Raw genomic sequence first — 19,781 nt, forward strand, 5'->3', positions numbered from 1 at the left:
CTCTGCTTTGGTCCCTACTTCTGCACTCAGTATGACAGGAGGAGGGTGTATCAGAGCAGAAAGTTGGTGCTTATGGCATGAGGAGCCCTCCCAGCTGTAAGTGCTTCCTTGCCGTCTTGTGCCAGGAGGAGCGAGTACCCGAGCTGCTCAGCCCTTTGGAATGAGGTTCCCCTGCTCCCATTGCTGTGTGTGTTTCAGTTCCCCCTGCTGCCAGGGCTGGGATGTCCCAAATGGTGTCCGTACCCATTCCTGCGAACACAGGCCCTGGAACTTCAGACCCTGCCCACCTCTGTCCCTCAGGCTGGAAGTACAGCCCTCATTCTTACTTCTCTTTCCTTTTTGCGTTGCAGAATTCGACAAGTTTTTAGAAGAGCGAGCCAAAGCAGCGGAGATGGTCCCCAACCTGCCGTCCCCTCCCCTGGAAGCCCCCACCCCTCCAACAAACCCTTCCAGCAGGAAAAAGCAGGAGCGCTCGGAGGATGCCCTCTTTGCACTGTGAAGCTCGCAGTCCCACCCCGTGCTCTGCAGGAGAGCGTTGCTGTATGGCCACCTCGTCCTCCCACAGCACTTGGCTAACAACAACCCTTTCCTCCCCACGGTTTCATAGGTTGCTTCTCCTTCTTCCCTTTCTCTCGCCCTCCAACAATCCATCCCCACAAGCCGACTCTTTCTGTTTAAGTCCAACACTCTTCCTGCCAGACCGCGATTTTCCAGCGCTCGCTTAATCCCCTCCTTCCTATCCCAGCTGCACAAAACCAGCTCTTGATGCTGAAAACCCCTTTCGAATGCATGACTGCATCACACTGTGTTGAAACAAAAGCCCAGAGGGGAGAGAGCAGCCTTGCCCTTCAGTTGGCATAGGGATCATCCTCTTCTGTAGGCAGGTCCTGCCAAGTCGACTGCTCTGTCGCTCAGCGTGTAATTGACTGAGCTGGAATGTGCAGGGGGAGCGTGTCTTTATTTTTAGATAAAATGTTAATGTATTGGCTTTCGTGTCGGATCCGACAGCAAGGAACAACTGTTCCCCTTTCAACATGTGCTTCACAAGTTAAAATCCTTTACTCTCCCACTCACACATCTCCCTGTACCATATGGCGGTCGCTTTTCCCCACTTTGTGCAGCGCTTCATATTCTTAATCTCACAGGGTATTTTTTTCCTTGTGTTTTATCTGGGCTTGCTCTGATTTGAAAGCAGTCTGTTGGCCGTGTCCAGTAGCTCTGGCAGTTGTCAGGAATGAAAAACGCTGAGCTGAATGGATGCTGCAATGTGAGCGAATGAAGCATTTTGCTCTTTGGGAGAGCATTCTCACAGGAGGGTTTTCTCTAGCGTGTTTGCCTTTTAAAATAGCGAGGTTATTTTTTCCTTCCCTGAGATTCCTTCTTCGGTGACTGTAGAGCTCTGCGTTTGTCTCAGCTGTTGTAAATGGCATCCTTGCAGATGGATGGGACTTGATGATGGACCGGGTGCAAACCGAGGTTCCTGGATTCCCTGACGTAGCTGTTAGGGCTCTCGGTGCTAGTTGTGATGGGAAGGGCAGCAAAGCTGCCAGAGGTGTCTGTGAGAATGCCCAGAGTTATCGTGGAGGGACTGGCTATGCCTGTGCTGGAGGCAAAACCCCTCATTTCCTTCTTGGCCTGAGAATGTTGGGTGATTTGACCGTGCTGGTCATAATCCCAAGCGTTTCTGGAGCGTCCTTCAACACCTCTGCCCTTTTGTCCGTCCCAGCCCCTAGAGGGCTGCATTCCCCCCAGTCTGCGTGCCCAGCATGTTCCCTGGGAGCAACCCGGAGGCACAGGGTGGTGGGATCACAGTGAGAGAGGAACGTGGCAGAGAGAAGCTCCTGGCCTGGCAGGGAGGCAGCTTACAGATGGACACCCCTCTCCTGGGCCTTGCATTGCCCAGCCTGCTCCTTCTGGCCTGGGCACTGATACATGTCAGGATGGTGTGGGTGGAGCTGCGTCAGGCACTGTTCTAGACTGAGAGGCCATGCTATAAACAGCTGAAAGTGACAGCTTTTATCTGGGCATGGTAATTTCAGCTCCTCAGATGCTCTCCAAGGCACACCACGCTTTGGCAGCCTGTGATGCACACTGTCTTTTCCCAAATGGCTGAATCACAGCACTGGTGCTTTTGGGGAGCTTTCACATTTCATCTGCAGAGGGGAACTCTGTTTGGTGCAGGATTTCCAGGCCACCCCAGGCCAGCTCTCTCTATTTTGTCTTCTCTGTAGCTGTAACACAGGGCCAGGATGGAGCAGCATGCACTGCTGCTCTGACACGGGGTGAGCACAGTGCTCAGGTGCTGCTTGCCAGGCACATGGCTGCCAGTTCTTGCAGCACGTCAGCTGCAGCCACGGCTCCCAGGAACCCGAGGATCCTTCTGTCGTGACGCTGCTTTGATTTCAGGAGCGTCTGCTGATCGCCTGAGCGCTCTCGCCTGCACAGAATGAATTGTTGGTATTCCTGTCAATGCAAAAAGCTCCGTGGGTGTTTGAAGCGTGGATTTTCTCTTCTAAATCCTTGAAACGCATTGACCCTGTAAATGGCCACATCAGGTGATTCTGAGCACGTTAATCCAGCTTCCCTGCCAAGCCCCAGGAGATAATCGCATTGCTCCAGCATGGGGACGTGGTCGTGTGATGCTGAGTGGCAATGACGGCACCGGCGCTGTTAGCACAGCCCTGCAGTGTCCCAGCTTCACCCCCAGCACCTGAGCATGGCGGGGAGCTGCTCACCCTGCTGCTCTTGCTGAGCCTATCCTGGGCCTTCCCGTTTTAGGGAGAATCTGGAAGAGCTTGCAGAGCTGTCAGTGATGAATAGAGCAAAGTAGAGAAGCGAGAAGGTTGAGGCTGGGGGGGCGTGCGCTGGCACAACTCGCTGCATTCTGTGCCCATAGCACCATAAGGCGTGCTTTGCTCCCACGAGTTCTTTGCTGGGAAGTTGGGGCCCTACTCACAGGGTGCCACCAGAAGGGAGCAGGGCAGCCCCAGGGCAGTGCCTTCCTTGGGAGGGCTGAGCTGGGGCAGTGGTGGAGGGGCTTTTGGGGGAGGGACCCCAGAGCGAGCTGTGCTGGAGCAAGGCGGGCAGGAAGCGCGCAGGGTGCAGCCCCGGCCTGCCTGCACAGGTGGGACAGATTCCTGTATCAGGATCTCTCATCTTCTCCCTCCTCTTGCGGTCTGCTGAAAACCTGAGCAGTGGAAACCGATCGGGAAAGGGGGAGGGGTTTTCGCATTGGAGAGCGACCTCGGGATTTCTTCCTTCGCTTTCCCTCCTCGAACAGGGATGGAGCTGCAGGCAGAGCCACTTCCGTGGCAAACCCCGGGCAGGCAGAGCTGCAGTGTGATGCTATGACACTAAATTATTGCCGGGTCCTTCCTGAGCTCTAATCAAACCCTGTTTAGGTTAAGGTATTTATTTTGTCGGTGTTTTGGTTGGTTTTTTTTTTCTTCTTTCCAGTGTGTTTTTAACCTCTTCTTTTAACCCCTCGTGTGCTGAGATGTAAGAAATGAATGGTTTCTATTTAAATACATCCTTTTGGGTTTTTTTAACTGTTATGTGTAGACTGCAGCTGCACCTTTGGCAGGTGTGATAGGTAGCAATGTGCTGTACAGACGTTTAGGGTGTTCAGGTGAGGCTCAGAGGAGAACTGCTCATAAAAACAGCACGGTGTCTTGTAAAGGGAACAGCCAGTGTGCACAGGGCCCTCCCTGTTAGCCCAGCCGCAGGCTGTGGGACGCACAGAGCAGATGGGCAGGCCAGTTTGGGGCCGGTTGTGCAACCCTGAGCTGAAGCAGGGCCTCAGTGGGGTGTTCTGTCTGTGTGGCTGCGTTCAGCTTGCTTTCTGGGGTCCGGATTCCTCCTTCTGATGGAGGAGCACAGCTGGCTGCAGCCAGTGGTGAAGAACGGATCTGGGCGGTGGGTCCAGGCCTGGACTGGGGGCTGTGGGTCCCATCCCCAAGCAGAACCCAGAGCTGCGCTCCTCCAGCATCCCAGCAGCACTGCCTGCTCCTCTCCTCTGCTCGGTGCTCTGCTTGTAGCCGTGGATGCGGGACGTGCAGAGCAAACACAGCTGCACTGCAGCAGCCCTGTCCGTCTCATGGCCTCCCGTTGTCTTGTTGAGGCTGCTGGGACATCTCAGGGATGCTCCCTCCATCCCCATCCCTGTCCTTGTTTGCCTCCTCCGTGCTGACCGCAGGGCGTGCTGAGCCTTCCCTGGAAAAAAAAACAGGACAGACAGTGGGATGGAAATGGTGAAGCAGTGAGTGGGTTTGCGTGCCGAGCTTCCCACCTGCTCTGTGTTTTTATGAGTACGGGCTCCTCGTTCTGTACATGTTCCTATGAGCTATCGTTAACCCTACAAATGTAACCTGTGTAATAGCTTCTCTGTATATTACAGCCGTAGGCTTTCCAGATAAAAGTGGATAATATTTATTTACTGAAGATACTGGATATTTTTTTTGTTTGGGAATGGGGTAGGGAAAGAAGGGGGACATAACTGTAAAGGGATCGACGATGTAAAGAGAAACAAACCATAAAGCAAAAGAAACCCAACACTAAAACGTTGCTGTATTCACGTAGGGAAGGTACAACTGTATTAATCTGCCATCGTTTAACCTGTTCCAGAAATCATCTCTACTTTGGTTCCTGCATGTGAGATACTCCAATAAATGCACTACTGGTGTGGACCGGAGGCGCGCGCTGTGTCGCGGTGTTGTGTCGCGCTTCCATCGGGAGCTGCAGGGAGGAGCCCTGCGCGCCTCCGTACGGCCCTACTGACGGGCAGAAGAGGCTCCGGGTGACGGAGGGGCCGCACGGCAGGACGGAGGGTTTCGGGGCCGCCTCGCCCGCAGCCCGGCGCGTCCCGATCCCGATCTCCCCGACGCTCGCCGCCCGCCCGCCCGCTCGGTTCTCCCGCCCGTCTCTTCCCGGCGGCGGTTCCCTCCCAGCGGCCGCACGCCGAGCACCACGTGGATCCTCGCAGGACCGCCGTGATGTCACGCAGCCCCGCGCCGTGATGCGCGATCACCCCACTCCGCCCGCCGCGCTCATTGGCCGCGCCGCGCTGGTTCTACGGGCGGGGTTTTCCCTCCGGCCGTCATTCCGGGGAGTCCCGCCCCGCGCGGCCCCGAGCGCACCGCCCCGCGGGGGCTGCGGTTTCTTCGGAGGGAGCGCGGCGTGGGGCGCAGCCCTTCTGTTTTTCAGGGGAGGCGCAGAACGGGAAAACGGCGCCGAGTCGGTGCCGTTTCTTCCCCCTCCCGCGTGGCGCGGTGTGGGTCGTCGCCCCGGCCCCGCTCAGCGATGCCCAAACCCCTCTGGGGTTCCGCGCCCCCGCTCGCACCTGGGGTCCCGCTGCCCTCCGCTGCCCTGCGGTCCCCAGCGGTTTTATATTCGAGGGCAACGCGCAGCCCCCCGAGCCGCCCCATGGCACGTCGTGGGCTCCCGGGGGTTGGGTTATGGGGCGTCTTCCAGCTGCGGGTGGGGATGTGGGAGCGGCGCTGCCCCGTGCCGCAGTGCTGCTCCGTGGGTCCCTACGACGCACGGGGCGCAGTGGGGGAGCGGTGCGGGGCTCCTCCAGCTCCATCTGATCCACGGGCAGCCTCGGTGAGGTGGGCCAAATTTCAGGGATTTGTTTCCCGGGCTGAAACAAAAAGGTGGAAGAGGACGAACCCAGAAGGAGCCCTAAAACGTCATCACCCTAAAACCGCGGCTCCCTAAAACCGCAGCACCCTCAAACCTCATTACTCCCAAGCTGCAGCTCCCTAACACAGCTCCGCACCGCGAGGCCGGCACACGCCGGAGGCACCCCGCATCCACCCCGCAGCGCTGCCTTTCCCCGCTCCCGCCAGTGCGCGCTCCCGCAGCGGTTCCCGGTGTTACCGGGGGGGGGCGGGGACCCCGAGGGGGGGCGGGACGAGGGGCGGCCGCTCTCAGGGCCCCCCCCCGCCCGGCAGCAGGTTGGGGCACGGTGCGGCCGCGCATCCCCGTCCCTCCGCCGGATCATGCGGCGACCGGCCCAGCTCAGGCGGCCCCCCCGGTCCTAAAGGTTCCGCTGCCCGTGAGAGCCGCCGCGATGAGCGCTCTCAGCTTCGACGATGCCACCCTGGAGGGGCTGGCCCTCGAGCTCCGCGCGGCGAGCGACATCGACACGGCGCTGCTCAGCGACATCGACGGTGCGGACCGAACCGGGACCGGGACGGGGCGGGGAGGGGGAGCGGGACCGGGGCGTCGGGGTCGGTGCTGCTCAGAGAAATCGTGCGTGCTCGCGGGGGTGTCGGCTCGCCGTGATACTGGCGGTCGGTGCGGCGCAGCGGGACCGGGTGCAGTTACCGAACCGCCCGTGCGCGGTCGGTGGGACGGAGCGCACCCGGTCCAGAACCGGGCCGGGGGGGGCCCGCGCTCTCGGTGCACGCTCGGCAAAACCGTGGCTCGGTCGGGGGAGCTCAGTGCTCGGCATGGTGCCGGGGGGGTGATGGGCTTTTGGGGTGCCGTATGCACGGCTGGGGGTCGCACGCCGGGTGCCGTCGGGTTCGGTCCCGGGACGGCTCCCCTCCCCCAGCGCTCAGCCTTGTGTCGCCGCCAGCCCCGCCCCTCCGTGACGTCACCGCCGGGGTTACTCTCGGTCGTTCCTCCTGGCTTCCCCCGCGCCGTCGGGCGGTGGGTGGGGGTGGGGCGGCTCCGGGCGCGGTGCTCCGCGGGGCGTCCCCGGCTCCGGAGCCCACGGCACCCGCCTGCACCGCAGCTCCCGGTCACCGTGGGGCTCTCGGAGCCGCTCGGTGCCGTGGCTGCTTCCTGGGGGGCTCTGCGGGATGGGGACGGCGCCCATTGGACACAAGCGTGCCACCGATAGGGACCCGCTCCCCGGTATCAGTGGGAGCCCCATCGTGCCACCAAAAGGGGACTCTTTCCGAAAGCAGTGGGATCCAAGGTAGACCCGATTTCCAGTGCCAATAGGACCCAGTCACGCCACCAATGAGGACCCGATTCCCAGTGCCAGTGGGACCCAATCGTAGCATCGAGGGTGACCCGCTCCCTGGTACCAATGAGACGCTTTTTCTGGTGCCAGTAGGACCCAGTCACGCCACCAACGGGACCCTCTCCGCAGCTCCCAGCCCATCCCGGCATCAGGCACGCAGCCAGCCTGCACCAGGCAGCACGTGGTGCCGTTCCGCCCGGGCTCGGTGCGCTTCGGGGCCCTGAGGCGTCCCGGCACAGACCGGCAGAGCCGGTGGAACACGCAGCGGGGCGGGGACGGGGCTGGCAGAGCCCCCGAGCATCCCGCAGGGCTCACGGGCGCTTTGTGGGGTCGGTGCTGGGAGCCCCTTCTCCTCCAGCAGCCGAAGCTGGAGCTGAACCCAACCGAGCCACGGGGTGAACTTTAACTCGTTGGCACGCTGGAGGGGAAGCGGCGCATCCTGCTGCACCTGTGCACGGGAGGACTTTGCCTGCGAGGTGTTGTGTCCCAGAGCTGCGCTGGCGTCCCCTCTGCCCTCCTTGGACACGAACCAGGGCTGAGACCGTGCCCTGGATCACGGTGGCCCCTGCTCTTTGACCATAAGCTGTAGGGAGCAGAGGGATGGGCAGGTGGGATCAGGGTGTCCCTCTGGGAGCGTTTCCCTGGCCCTGTGATCTCCAAATGGAGAGGGGCTGGGTGTGCTGCTGCTATTTACAGGGAGGGCTTTTGCTGACGGGCACTTATATAAACGCTTCCACTCTGAGCACGATCCCAGGGTCTGTGCGTGTCCCCATCCCCATGTGTTTATGGCCCACGTGTGGGGTGGAAGGAGCTCGAGGAGCCCTGTGGGGCCATGTGTGGGGCGAGGGAGGAGGGAAACCAACGGGGTTTTGTACCATGACCATAAGTGCCCTACAGCGCCCTCACCTACTGTGGGTTTGCCACTGTCCCTGGGTGCCCCCTCATCCCTGTGCCCTTACTGGTGACACGGTTGGGTCACGCTGACACCGCAGAGAAGGTCCCCATTAACGTATGTGCTCTGCCCTGTGGGGTCCCCTAGAGCAATGCGGTGGGGGCAGCATCCCAGGGCTGGGGGTGCTCTGTGGGATATAAACGCCCAGTGAGGCTGGGGCTGCCCCGAGCTGGGCCCCCCTCCATGCACGGGGGATGCCGGCATCTCTGTGGGACGCTGGGACTCGCAGTGAAGGAGTTAACGCTGTCTGACCTGGAGTAACCCTCGGCCGGGTGCCCGCGAGTGACCCGCTGTGCTCACCTTGGGGCTGCCTGGGGGCGGCCGGCGGGCGCGCGGGCAGCGATTGGCGGAGTCGCATCACCCCATGGCCGGCTCTGCTCCAGGCCTGGCGCGGGCGGCAGCGGGGAGGAGGCGAGAAAAATGGTTTGAAAATAGCTTGCCGCCTTCGGCACACGGCTGAGCCGCCGCCGTGGGGGATCTCATGGGCTGCGTGCTGCAAGACAGCCCCGCTCCTCCTCCTGCTCTCCCCGGTGTGTGGGGCACCCCTGGGTCACTTTGGGGTGCGCATCTGGGGGGTTTGGGGGCACTCGTGGGTCACTTTGGTGGCGGCATCTCTGGGTACCGCGGTGCGTGCAGGTGGGGGTGCTCCCAAATGGGGGTCACTCTCTGGGGGCTCCTCAGAACACTTTGATGTGTTGGAGTGTGTCTGTAGGGATGTCCCCAGTGCTCTGGTGTGCAGGGCAGACCTCCAGGCTCGGTGCTGGTTAACCCTTTGTTTTGCCCACCTGGGGTGAGTGGGGCAGCACGTGGCACTGGGGTTGGGGGGGTTTGATGCAATCTGAATGTGCCACCTCCCTATCCCAGCCCCAGCTCCTCAGCCCTTGATACAGGGGCTTTTTCAGGGTTGTCAAGGTTTTGGTGTCTAGTTTCTAATGAATGAGCTGGCACAACGTGATATCTCCCCATTTTGCTTCCCTGGAGCAGGCTGAGATCAGCCCCACTGCCTCTGGGGTTGGCATGGTGCTTCTCTGGGTTCCCACATCTCCGAGCAGGGGCGAGCAGTGTGGGGCTGGAGACCCCATGGCTTTGAGGCCCCCCTTGATGTTTAGGGCTGCTACTGACCAGTTCTGGGGGGGGGCTGTTTTTTTTCAGACATGCTGCAACTGATCAACACACCGGACAATGACTTTTCGGGGCTGTTTGATGTGCCGTTTTCTGCCCCTGACAGCACAGTGTCCCCGGGGCTCCCCCCAGCCCCCAACAGTTACCTGGGGCCCAGCAAGCCATCACCCACCGGCAATGTGTTCCCAGCCCCCCCCGTGCTGTCAACGTTCACCCCACAGTCCCCCACCCCACTCCTACCAGCCTCTGGACCCCCAGCAGCACCGGGGGTGAAGGAGGAACCTGTGGCCGTGCCCAGCAGCCAGCCCCAGCCCAGCGTAATGCTGGCCTCCAGCTTCGTTCCCGCATCCCCTGGGCAGTTCAGCTCCCAGCCCATGGTGGGCTTCCAGAGCCAGCACAGCTTCCCTGGTGAGGATTTGGGGTGAATTGGGAGTGTGTGAATTGTGGGTTGGGGGGTCGGTTTGGGGGTCCTGTAACGCTGCCTTCTGCTCCATGTTCAGCTGTGCAGCCTGGGGGGGCTGCGCAGAGCCCCCTGCCCACCCCACAGCCAGCCCAGCCCGTGGCACTGCCTGGCCCCGTGCAGAGCGTGGCACCACAGCAGCTCCTGGCACCCGGCCCCGCTGCCACCACCCAGCCCGTGTCACCCCAGATCCAGCCGGTGCCGGTAAGCCCAGGGCTGGGGGGCAGTTATAAGGGACGTTTGGTTGTATCGCAGCCCCGCAAACCCCTCCTTGGCCCTTCAGGTGCTGCTGCAGCCCCACTTCATCAAGGCAGATTCCCTGCTGCTGACAGCTGTCAAGACAGATGCTGGCAGTGCCAAGACTTCCTCCATCACCTCTTTGGCCACCAGCAGCACCGCGGCTCCACTGCAGGTGCCGGTAGGTGACCGAGCCACGCTCAGCCTGGTGGCTCACGTACAAATGGGCTTTATGCCATGACCCTGGGTTGGGGTGGGGGTGCTTGGTGACCCCTTCCATGCCACCTCCATCCCGTAGGCTCTGGTGAGTGGGGGCACCATCCTGGCCACGGTGCCGCTGGTGGTGGACGCTGAGAAGCTGCCCATCAACCGGCTGGCGCCCAGCGGGAAGGCAGCGCTGCTGCAGAGCAAAGGGGAGAAGAGGACAGCACACAACGCCATCGAGAAGCGCTACCGCTCCTCCATCAACGACAAGATTGTGGAGCTGAAGGACCTGGTGGTGGGCACTGAGGCCAAGGTGGGGGCTGCGCTGGGGATGGGGAGGGCGGAGGGCAGGGAAGGCGCCGTGCGTGGGGCTGAGCTGTCCTTTGCCCCTCACAGCTCAACAAGTCGGCGATCCTGAGGAAGGCCATCGAGTACATCCGCTTCCTGCAGCAGAGCAACCAGAAGCTGAAGCAGGAGAACCTCAGCCTGAAGATGGCCATGCAGAAGAGCAGTGAGTGCCATGCTGGAACGGTGAGGGCGGGTTTTGGGGTGATCACCCCCTCTCTAAACCCTGTCCCGCTCCCCACAGAGTCCCTCAAGGACCTGGTGGCCTCCTGCGGTGCCGGCCCCAAGGCGGAGGCGCCCATGGAGGTGGCGAAGGCGGAGGTGATGGAGATGCTGACCCCACCGCCCTCGGATGTGGGCTCCCCATCCCGCGGCAGCCCGCTCTCGCTCAGCGGGGGCAGCAGCAACAGCAGCAGTGACTCGGAGCCTGACAGCCCTCTCTGCAACCACAGCAAGGTGTGGGGGTGTGCTGGGGGGGGCAATAGCCGAGTGTGGGAGAAGGAGATTACTTAGGTTGCTCCTCATTCAATTCAGGACTGGAGGGGGGGATGTGGGGAGCATCGGTGATGCAATGTCCTTGCTACCTACCCCACGCACATGCCCTGTACCCCACGGCCTGCACCCTGTGCCTGTGCCACATCATCATATCCCATGCTCATATCTTGTTCATACTTGTAACCCAGTACCAATATCCATCCTCGTGCCCTGTCCATGAGCGTGTCATACGTTGTCCTGTACCCCATGCCCTGTATGCTCCGTGTCCTGTCCATGCTCTGTTCCATATCCATGCCCTCAGCCCCATACTCACATCCATACTTGCACTGCCACTCACTCCCATGTCCATGTTAATACCCACGCCCATATCCATGACCTGAATACCGTGCATTGTCCATGCTCTCTGCCCTATATCCATGCCTTATACCCCATGTTCTGTCTGTGTCCTGGAACGCATACCCATACTCTGTACTCCATGCCCTGTATTTTGTGCTTCCATCACCATGCTTTGTGTCCATGTGCTCATGTCCAGGACGTGTCTGTGCCCATGGCTCATGGCAGCTTTCCCCCACAGGTGAAGCAGGAGCACCCACCACCCTCACCTGGCAGTCAGGGCATGCTGGACCGCTCCCGAATGGCCCTCTGTGCTTTCGTCTTCCTCTGCCTCTCCTTTAACCCCTTGGCCTCTCTGCTCCGCGGCTCCAGTGCTCCGGCACCATCTGGGAACCTGGGTACTGCTGGTCCTGGAAGAAGCATCATGGCTGAGTCTGGCACTGCAGGTAAGCGCTGGCATGGGGTGGAGGCCTTTGGGGTGGAGATCTTTTGGGCTGGAACAGGTTGCAGGACATTGCAGTGGAGGTCATTGGGGTAGATGTGGAGGAGTAAAAGCCATTGGGTTGGAGGCTTTGAGGATAGATGTAGGATGGAGGCTGTTGGGGAAGGCATGGCATAAAGAGTATTTGTATGGACGCCATTGGGTTGAGCACGGGCTGGAGGTTGTTGGAATGAAGACCGTGGTGGGGGCACGATGTTGGGGTGTGTGTGTGGTACGGGCTGTGTGGGATGAGGGAGGTGGGGTGGAGCCCATCAACGTGGGGTTGTTGAGGTAGGATGGGGTGAAGGCCATTGGGGTGGAGGACGTTGGGGCGGTGCTGATCCCCCGTCCCTGCACACAGAGGAGCCGTGGGGATGGTCGCAGTGGCTGTGGCCCACGCTGGTGTTCTGGGGGCTGAACGTGGCTCTGGTGCTGGGAGCGGTGGTGCGGCTCTTCGTCTATGGGGAGCCGGTCACCCCTCCGCACTCCGAATCCTCTGTCCTCTTCTGGCGGCACCGCCGGCAGGCGGACCTGGACCTGGACCGGGTGAGCACCGCCTGCTGCTCTATGATCAGCACGCTCTGAGCCCCCAGCCTCTTCCCAGACCCTCACCCTTCCACTTAGGCTAGCTTCGCCCCCCGGCCTGAGCCTGCCCCATCTCAGGTTAACCCAGCCGGCTCTGACCCAAGGCACTTGTAGCCCCGCCCACAGGCCACGCCCCTCCTCCCTGCCCCCATTCACTTTCTCCTATTGACCACGCCCCCTCGCATCGCACCGCCCCCTCATTGGCCGCACGTATCCTGGCCACGCCCACATGCCGCACGCATGCAAATAGCCCTCCGCCTCCCATTGGCCGAACCCACGCTTGGCCGCGCCCCCAGCGCCACCCCTTCTCCCCTGGCTCCTCCCACTGACGGCTCTCTCTTGTCCCAGGGGGATTTCGCACAGGGCGCCCAGCACCTCCGCACGGCGCTGGGGGCCCTGGGCCGCCCGCTGCCCGCCTCCCACGGGGACCTGGCCTGCAGCCTGCTGTGGAGCCTGCTCCGCCACCTGCTCCAGCGCCTCTGGGTGGGCCGCTGGCTGGCTGCCCGCGCTGGGGGGCTGCGCCCAGACCCCCCGCCCCGCGCCCACGTCCGACAGAGCGCCCGCAACGCAGCCATGGCCTACCACCGCCTGCACCAGCTGCACCTGGCTGGTAGGTCCCGTGCCCCACAGCACCCGTGGGGAGGAGCGGGGGACTCTGCTGACTCCCGTGCTGCCCCGTGTCCCCGCAGGGAAGCAGGCCGGGGGGCACCTGCTGGCCATAAACCTGGCGCTCAGTGCCGTCAACTTGGCCGAGTGCGCCGGTGATGCCGTCTCGGTGGCTGCGCTGGCTGAGATCTACGTGGCGGCCGCGCTGCGCATCAAGGCCAGCCTGCATCGCTGCTTCCATTTCCTGGCTGTGAGTCTGTCACCGCCTTTGTGTCCCCTCTGTCCCCTTCCTGGTGTCCTCTTTGCAGGACCTGGTGCCACATCCTCCATACCCACCTTAGGAGGTAACCCACAGTAGGGCCCAATATCGTGGCCTCTTACCCCTGCCTTTCCACCCCCCAGCAGCCCAACATCCTGCCCCCCTCAGCCTCCATGGGATCAATGTCCCTGGCCCCATCCCTGTAGCCCAATGCTGCATGTCCACCTGCCCCGCTGACCCCCACTCTCCCCGCAGCGCCCCTTCCTGTGCAGTGCCCGCCGTGTGGCCCTGTCCCATGGTGGGGCTGTGCCCCCCGCCATGCAGTGGCTCTGCCACCCGTTGGGTCACCGCTTCTTCGTGGACGGGGACTGGGCCGTCAAGGGCGTCCCAAGAGAGACCATCTACAGCTCCGCCGGTGACCCAGGTACCCCCCAGAGCCCCAGAGCCCCATTTTGTGGCTGATGGTGGGATGGGGGCTGATGGCCGCTCTGTGCCGCAGTGGACCCATTAGCGCAGGTGACCCAGCTCTTCCGTGAGCACCTCCTGGAGAAGGCGCTGTACTGCGTGGCCGTGCCCGAACCTGGCCGTCCTGCTGCCCAGGGAGAGGGGTGAGTGTGGGATGGATACCATGGGGTGTCCCTTCCCTCTGCTTGCAGTGGGGCCAGCCCCACTCATGTCCCTTCTGCCAGAAGGCGCTTTTCGGATGCGTTGGAATACCTTCAGCTGCTCAATGGCTGCTCCCATGCCAGCAGCATGCCCGGCCCCACGCCCTCCATCAGCTCTGGCCTGGCAGCAGTGACAGGTGAGGCCAACATCCCACACCTCGGCGGCTTCCCCCTCAGAACCAGCTCCATCCCGTTGGGTTGGATGGTCTTCAGAAGTCCCTTCCAACAAAACCCCTAAGGTTCTGTGCTTCTGTCCCTCCCATCCCACAGGCACCGATCCTGTGTCCAAGTGGTGGGCGTCTCTCATCAGCACGGTCATTCACTGGCTGAAGGGTGATGAGGAGGGGGCTGAGCGGCTCTACCCGCTGGTGGAAGCCATGCCCCGGGCACTGCAGAGCTCTGAGTGAGTGCTGGGGGCAGTGGGGCCGGGTGGGCAACAACTCCTCATATATGTTCCTTTTTGGGGTGGTTTGGTGCAACACATGTTGATGGGCACCCGCTGTCCCCATGCAGGAAGACCCTTCCCCGTGCTGCACTGCACTCCTTCAAGGCGGTCCGGGCCATGCTGAACAAACAGGACGGCAGCCAGGCCAGCCTGAACCACTGTGAGAAGGCCAGCAGCTGCCTGCGGGAGAGCCTGGAGCTCTGCAGCCCCCCCAAGTGCACCATCGACAAGGTGAGGTCGGGGAGGGGACAAGACACAGCCCAGCCCTGGGCGAGTGCCCGGCCCTCGCAGGAGGCGTCCCCGGCCCTCGTGGGGGTGCATTGTAGTTGCATTGCATGTGTCAGACTGGGAGTGCAATGCCCCTGCCATGCAGCCCGGCGGGGGTCCCGCACAGCGCCCGCCTGCCCGCGAGGGCCCTGGCTGTGTGCCCCATCCTTCCGCCCACCCTCCGCTCACTCACTCCTCCCTATCTTTCCCCCCCTCCCACAGGCAGTGCAGCTCCTACTGTGCGACCTGCTCCTGGTCACCCGCACCAACCTGTGGCAGCAGCAGATGAGTGCCAGCCAGCAGCTGCGTGGCACCTACCAGGCATCTGCTCTGGAGCTCCGCGGCTTCCAGCAGGACCTCAGCAGCCTGCGGCGCCTGGCACAGACCCTGCGGCCTGCCATGCGAAGGGTGAGCCCCCCTCCAACCTCTTGGCTCCCTCCTGTGCACAGTGCACTCCTACCAACCTTCCCTATCCCATCCCATCCCATCCCATCCCATCCCATCCCATCCCATCCCATCCCATCCCATCTTTCCCTTTCCAGGTGTTCCTGCATGAAGCCACCGCCAGGCTGATGGCCCGTGCCAGTCCCACTCGCACCCACCAGCTGCTGGACCGCAGCCTGCGGAGGAGAGGGGTGCAGGGCAGCAAGGCAGGTGGGTGAGGGGGGGGTGGGGGCACCCCGGCAGTTGCACCCCCATAGGGCTGGGGGGTGGGGATAGTTTTGGCAAGGGATCCATTCTGGGGTGGGAAAATAAACTCACAGGATCACTTAGGTTGAGAAAGGCCTATGATCATCAAATCCAACTGCCAACCCATCTCCACTGTGCCCACTGACCCGTGTCCCCAAGTGCCACATCTAGCACAGCACTCAGGGGATGCTCAGTGCCCGTCCCTTCTCTCTGTCCCTGCAGCCGGCGAGCCGGAGAGCCACCCCACGCCGCGGGAGCACGCCGAAGCACTGCTGCTGGCCTGCTGCTACCTGCCCCCCAGCTTCCTCTCGGCCCCTGGGCAGCGTGTGGGGATGTTGGCTGAGGCCGCCCGTACGCTGGAGAAGCTGGGGGACAGGCGGACACTGCACGACTGCCAGCAGATGATCATTAAGCTGGGCAGCGGCACCACCGTCACCTCGGGTTAGAGGAGGGATGTGGGCACGTGCCACCTGCCCCCCCTCGTGCCATACGCGTGGTGGGGACGTGCATGTCTCAGTGTCCCCCTCTCTATGAGATGGTGTCAGGGTGCAGTTGTTAAGGTGACGGATGGGAGCGGCGGGGTGACGTCCCGTGTCGCCATCCGCTGTGGGTGCTGGGGGTACATCCCAGCGTGGGCACCCTGCTGGCTGTCCCGGTGGCCGGCGCAGTTGGGTGACGGGACGTGGGGACCTCTAGTGACATTGTCACAGTATTGCACGGCACTGGGGTTCCTCCTCCCAGTGCCCGCCACCCCCCTGCAAAACCCCAGCGCAAGGCTGGGGCCTTCCTCACCCCGGTCTGCTGTGTGTCCCTGCTCCTCCCCGTGGGTCCCACAGCACCGGGTTGTGGGGGAGGACGCACCTCAGCACTGTCCCCACTAGGGGAGAGCGGGACGGTTTGCCCCGCGGTGGCAGCTAAGATGGCACCATAAGGTGCCTGTGGTAGGAAAGAGGGGCCCCCCCTGCCCTCCCCCAGCACTGCCCGTTCCCCCCATTAGGAGCTGTGCCCCCCCCTGCAGCCCCAACCCCACGCGCTTTGGGAGAAGGGGTGGCTCTGGGTTGGGATGTGGAGGACTGGTGGGTGCCCCCATCCCCTTGCTGTGCCCCTACTTTGTATATAGCTCCCTGCTGTGCCCCACTTCACCCTTATCCCCCCCCACTTCTCCCCTTGCCTTTTTAAACGGTATTTTCATAGTTGCAGAGTTTTGTACAGTGAATTAAAGCCAATTATTTATACTGTTGTGTGCTGGACTGGGGGTGCAGGGTCTGACACATGGAGGGGGGCACAGAACATAACCTACGGGTCCTGCCTTCTCCTCAACGTGAGGCTACACAGGATGGGGGGTCAAGGGTGGCAGGGATGGGGACACTGGCTGCCAGAGGGACCCCAAATGCACCCTCCATTCACAAGACCTCCCCATGTACCTCAACCCCATGTTTGTGTCCCCGAGCCCAAGCTCACAATGAGACCTTTGGTCCTGGGGACAAAGGGACGCTTGGCCATCTGCCTGCAGGAGGAACACAGGCCACGAGCAGGGCGCAGAGTACTTCCAAAACAATCGTTGTATCTTTATTGACGCTCTGAATGCAATGACCTGTTTTTTACTCTTAAGGAAAATAAACATCTTTTAGAAACAGCTTGTTACACACAATCTTCAGTGTGAAGCAATATACTAATAAGAACACTAGTCTTAACATTTACAGTCTTCATATATATTATATATATGTATATGTATACATATATATACACTATATAATGAGGCAATATATAATACACACGGTTTACCATTTTACAGTCATATGTACAAGATGTCACTAAAAATAGCCAGATTTCAGGCAGCGCTGCCAGGGACACTGGGATTATTATTTTTTTTATTAATTCCTTTTATTCTCTTTTTCCTTTTGTCCTCTTTCGTGTGACTTTTCTCTCCCGTGTCCGAGGCGAGCTGCTGAAACAACAGACATTTCTTGGCCAGCAAACCTGGAGGGTGTGATGGTGGGGCACAGGGCGGGGAACATAGGGCTTGCAGGATGCTTTGCCTCCATTTGTAGGGGGGGCTGGGGTTAATGCACCCTTGGCAGCCCCCGGCCCCACTGAAGCAGCTGGGAAGAGAGGCAAAGCTGAAGCCAAGCGAGCCTGGCCATGCAAGAGAGAAGCAACTCCTGCATTCCTCTGTCCTGTGTCTGTCCCCGTGGGGCTGAACTGCTGCTCTCCCTGGCAGACACCAATGCTGCCCATCAGGAGCTGCTTCTGGGTTGCTCGCAGCTGCCTGCACCAGGCCAAGACTCTGGATTTGTGCCCAGAGCCACGGGGTTTGCACCCAGTGCCGAAGGGTTTAAAGCACAAGCATGGGGAGCAAAGCCCGTCCCCAGCAAGCAGAAGAGCTGAGGAGGTGCTGGCAGGGCAGAGCAGAAGAGGGGGGGCTTCTGGGGACTGTGCATCCCCTGCCCAGCACCACCCCACGGAGCACAGGGAGGTGGGTGCCATGGGACAGGGCTGGAGGGAGGAATCAGGGCTGGGGGAGCCCACTGAGTGCCCACCAGCCCCATTGGGGACACGGCCACTGGCACAGCAGTGGCACAGTGCTGTCTCCATTGCAGAGACGCTGTGCATGGCAGGGATGGAAGAACGAAACGGAAAAAGCAAAGTGGTTCAAACAGCAGGCTGTTGGGGGTTGGGTTTTTTTCTTCTTCTTTTTTTTTTTTTTTCTTTTTTCTTTTTTTCTAGTGTTTTTTTTTCTTTTTTTTTTTTCCTTTTTCTTTTCTCCATCGCGCACGTATATACAGACAGACACCATGAGGTTTGCTGAAGGCAACATCTCAGATCAGATCAGTGTGAGATATGGAGACCCGGAACCCACGTGGGTGTCCGGCGGCCCCAGAGTAAGACAACATCGCAGGGACCCCCTCGTACACGGCCCCCCCCCCCCCCCCCCAGCTCCCTCCCCACACCCCCCAACCCCCACCCTATCCCACCCCTGTGCAGCTCACATAGTCCTGGAGCAGAGTCTCTGTGTTCGCCGTGCCGGGTGTCAGCACTGCTGGTGACCCCGTCACGCCGCACTGGGGGGCTCCGTGCCCCCGGCCCCGTTCTGACACCCCAGGGGCTCTGCCCACTCAGAGGGGCTCTGGGGAGAGAGGCAGGGGGGCGGCCGGCAGCGCTGTGCCCAGCCCGGGGGCCACACTCCTCTGGTGACCCCCGATGGCTCCGAGATGGGGATGGTGGCACTGCCACCCCCCTGCGGGTCCCTCGCTGGTGGCGGGGGCCATGCACCTCCCGTGCTGCTACACCGGCTGTCTCTGTGGGGACAAGGATGGAGTGTTAGCAGGAGGCAAGACACAAGGCACGTGGGGGGGAAGGGGGGATGCCCCTCTGTCCCCAGCTGATGGGGATGTGCCTATTAGGACTGAGGGTGTGGTTTTAGCACAGGTTAAATCAACACTCTCCCTGCTCCATGTTAAGGGGACACAACCCCACAGTCTGTCAAGAGGAGGTAGGAGTGCAGCCCCCACTTGTCACAGCTTCAAGGGTCACATGGGTGCCTGGTGTCCCCCAGGAAGTAACGACTCTCTGATGACCACTGAGGCTGAAACTGGGAGTAGCTGTGCTGGGGAGTGGGATGTCCTGGTGGACATGGTGACATGGTCTGAAAGCAGATCTACCTCCCTCAGGGGCTGGAGACATTTGGGACACGAGGGCTCTGGGCTTACCTTATGTTTGGGACATCTCAGAGAGAAGCTCTCTTCAGTTAATAAGCAACCTGTAGGGAAAAGAGAGGGCATATGAGGGCAGCCCCTACCACCAGCTGCCTTTGGGCAGCAAGGACACAGCATCCTCCCTGCCACATCCGGAGGAGCCACACTGCTTGCAGGAAGAGTTTAGCTGAAATTGGCCAAATTTGGGACACAGACTACAGAGATCATCACCATTCGTGCAGAGCCCCCAGACCACCCAGCTCTGCCATCAGCAGGGTCAGAGGAAGCAGGGGGGGTCCCCGCATCCCAATCCCAGCACCTGGGCTCACCTGTGTCGACGGCACACGCGTAGTGGTAGGTGTGGGGGCACCCCTTCTGGCAGCAGCCCACGGTGGCTCCTGCTTGCTGGCAGCTTGAGCACTTCTTTCACCGCAGCCAGGAATCCAGAGCAGGGTGGGAGAGAGGCAGAGATAGAAAGATCCCATCAGAGCCTGGCACAAAGGCAAGAAGCCCCTATGGCAACGTGGGAGGCATGGAGATGAAGTGACATGGTGGGGGCCATAGCAGGGAGGGCTGCAGCCTCCGGCCGGCACTGCATTTCTACCTGGTGGTCATGGAATGGATGCAGCCAGCCCCAAACCTGATCAGGAAGGACATGCTGCAGGCCCCGCCTCTGCTGGCATGGCCGTGGCACAAAACCCCATGTCTCCATGGCAGTCTCCCAGTACCCTCCTCCCCATTTTGCTCTCCTGATGTTCTCATGCTCCTCTCGCTCTGCACCAGGAGCAGGGCAGGGCTGTACCTTCCCCTGTCTCCAGCTGCCCATCATCCCGGCATCAGGCCGCCCGTTCCCACCTCCCACCCTGCATCTGTTCCTCTGCGAGCTGCTGCATGACTGAACAGCATACAGACGCTCCTAAGGCTGAAGGAGATCTCAGGAGCTCTCAGGGAGGCGGCAGCCCATGGG

General features: G+C 61.1%; 3 protein-coding genes across 11 annotated transcripts in view; 2 read left to right on the forward strand and 1 right to left on the reverse strand.

Moving 5' to 3' along the window:
* Nucleotides 1–4,685, forward strand: part of TOM1L2 (target of myb1 like 2 membrane trafficking protein) — a 50,373-nt gene extending 45,688 nt beyond the window's left edge. For all 3 annotated transcript variants that reach the window (XM_048961557.1, XM_048961558.1, XM_048961559.1), the window contains one exon: nt 351–4,685. In XM_048961557.1, the coding sequence (XP_048817514.1) occupies nt 351–499 (149 nt within the window). In that variant the 3' untranslated portion in view covers nt 500–4,685. The remainder of the gene's footprint in view (nt 1–350) is intronic.
* A 1,237-nt stretch (nt 4,686–5,922) lies between these two features.
* SREBF1 (sterol regulatory element binding transcription factor 1) lies at nt 5,923–16,755 on the forward strand. Of its 4 annotated transcripts, none has more exons than XM_048961545.1 (19): nt 5,923–6,170; nt 9,078–9,455; nt 9,548–9,711; nt 9,791–9,925; nt 10,043–10,261; nt 10,345–10,459; nt 10,538–10,749; nt 11,363–11,567; nt 11,964–12,148; nt 12,536–12,797; nt 12,877–13,043; nt 13,308–13,476; nt 13,552–13,660; nt 13,742–13,854; nt 13,988–14,120; nt 14,231–14,393; nt 14,652–14,837; nt 14,972–15,083; nt 15,342–16,755. In XM_048961545.1, the coding sequence occupies exons 1-19, from the start codon at nt 6,071–6,073 to the stop codon at nt 15,563–15,565; spliced, it is 3,351 nt and encodes a 1,116-aa protein (XP_048817502.1). In that variant the 5' UTR covers nt 5,923–6,070; the 3' UTR covers nt 15,566–16,755. The 4 variants fall into 4 exon arrangements, with proteins under 4 accessions (XP_048817502.1, XP_048817504.1, XP_048817503.1 ...); XM_048961547.1 differs by having other exon boundaries at nt 14,972–15,079; XM_048961546.1 differs by having other exon boundaries at nt 13,745–13,854.
* A 1,343-nt stretch (nt 16,756–18,098) lies between these two features.
* The window catches only part of RAI1 (retinoic acid induced 1), a 60,423-nt gene continuing 58,740 nt past the window's right edge, over nt 18,099–19,781 (reverse strand). For 3 of the 4 annotated variants that reach the window (XM_048961540.1, XM_048961539.1, XM_048961542.1), the window contains exons 4-6: nt 19,144–19,237; nt 18,830–18,879; nt 18,099–18,418 (exon numbers count right to left, since the gene is read on the reverse strand). In XM_048961540.1, coding sequence (XP_048817497.1) covers nt 18,404–18,418; nt 18,830–18,879; nt 19,144–19,237 — 159 coding nt within the window. In that variant the 3' untranslated portion in view covers nt 18,099–18,403. The remainder of the gene's footprint in view (nt 18,419–18,829; nt 18,880–19,143; nt 19,238–19,781) is intronic. The other variant, XM_048961543.1, reaches the window with a different exon arrangement.

This window comes from Lagopus muta, chromosome 15 (assembly GCF_023343835.1).
Source record: "Lagopus muta isolate bLagMut1 chromosome 15, bLagMut1 primary, whole genome shotgun sequence".
Classification (NCBI taxonomy): domain Eukaryota; kingdom Metazoa; phylum Chordata; class Aves; order Galliformes; family Phasianidae; genus Lagopus; species Lagopus muta.

Coding starts and splice junctions, on each gene's coding strand:
- SREBF1 (XM_048961545.1), top strand. CDS start 6,071: ATGAGCGCTCTCAGCTTCGACGATGCCACCCTGGAGGGGCTGGCCCTC. Junction 6,171..9,077: donor GCTGCTCAGCGACATCGACG/GTGCGGACCGAA, acceptor GTTTTTTTTCAG/ACATGCTGCAACTGATCAAC. Junction 10,750..11,362: donor CTCTCTGCAACCACAGCAAG/GTGTGGGGGTGT, acceptor TTTCCCCCACAG/GTGAAGCAGGAGCACCCACC.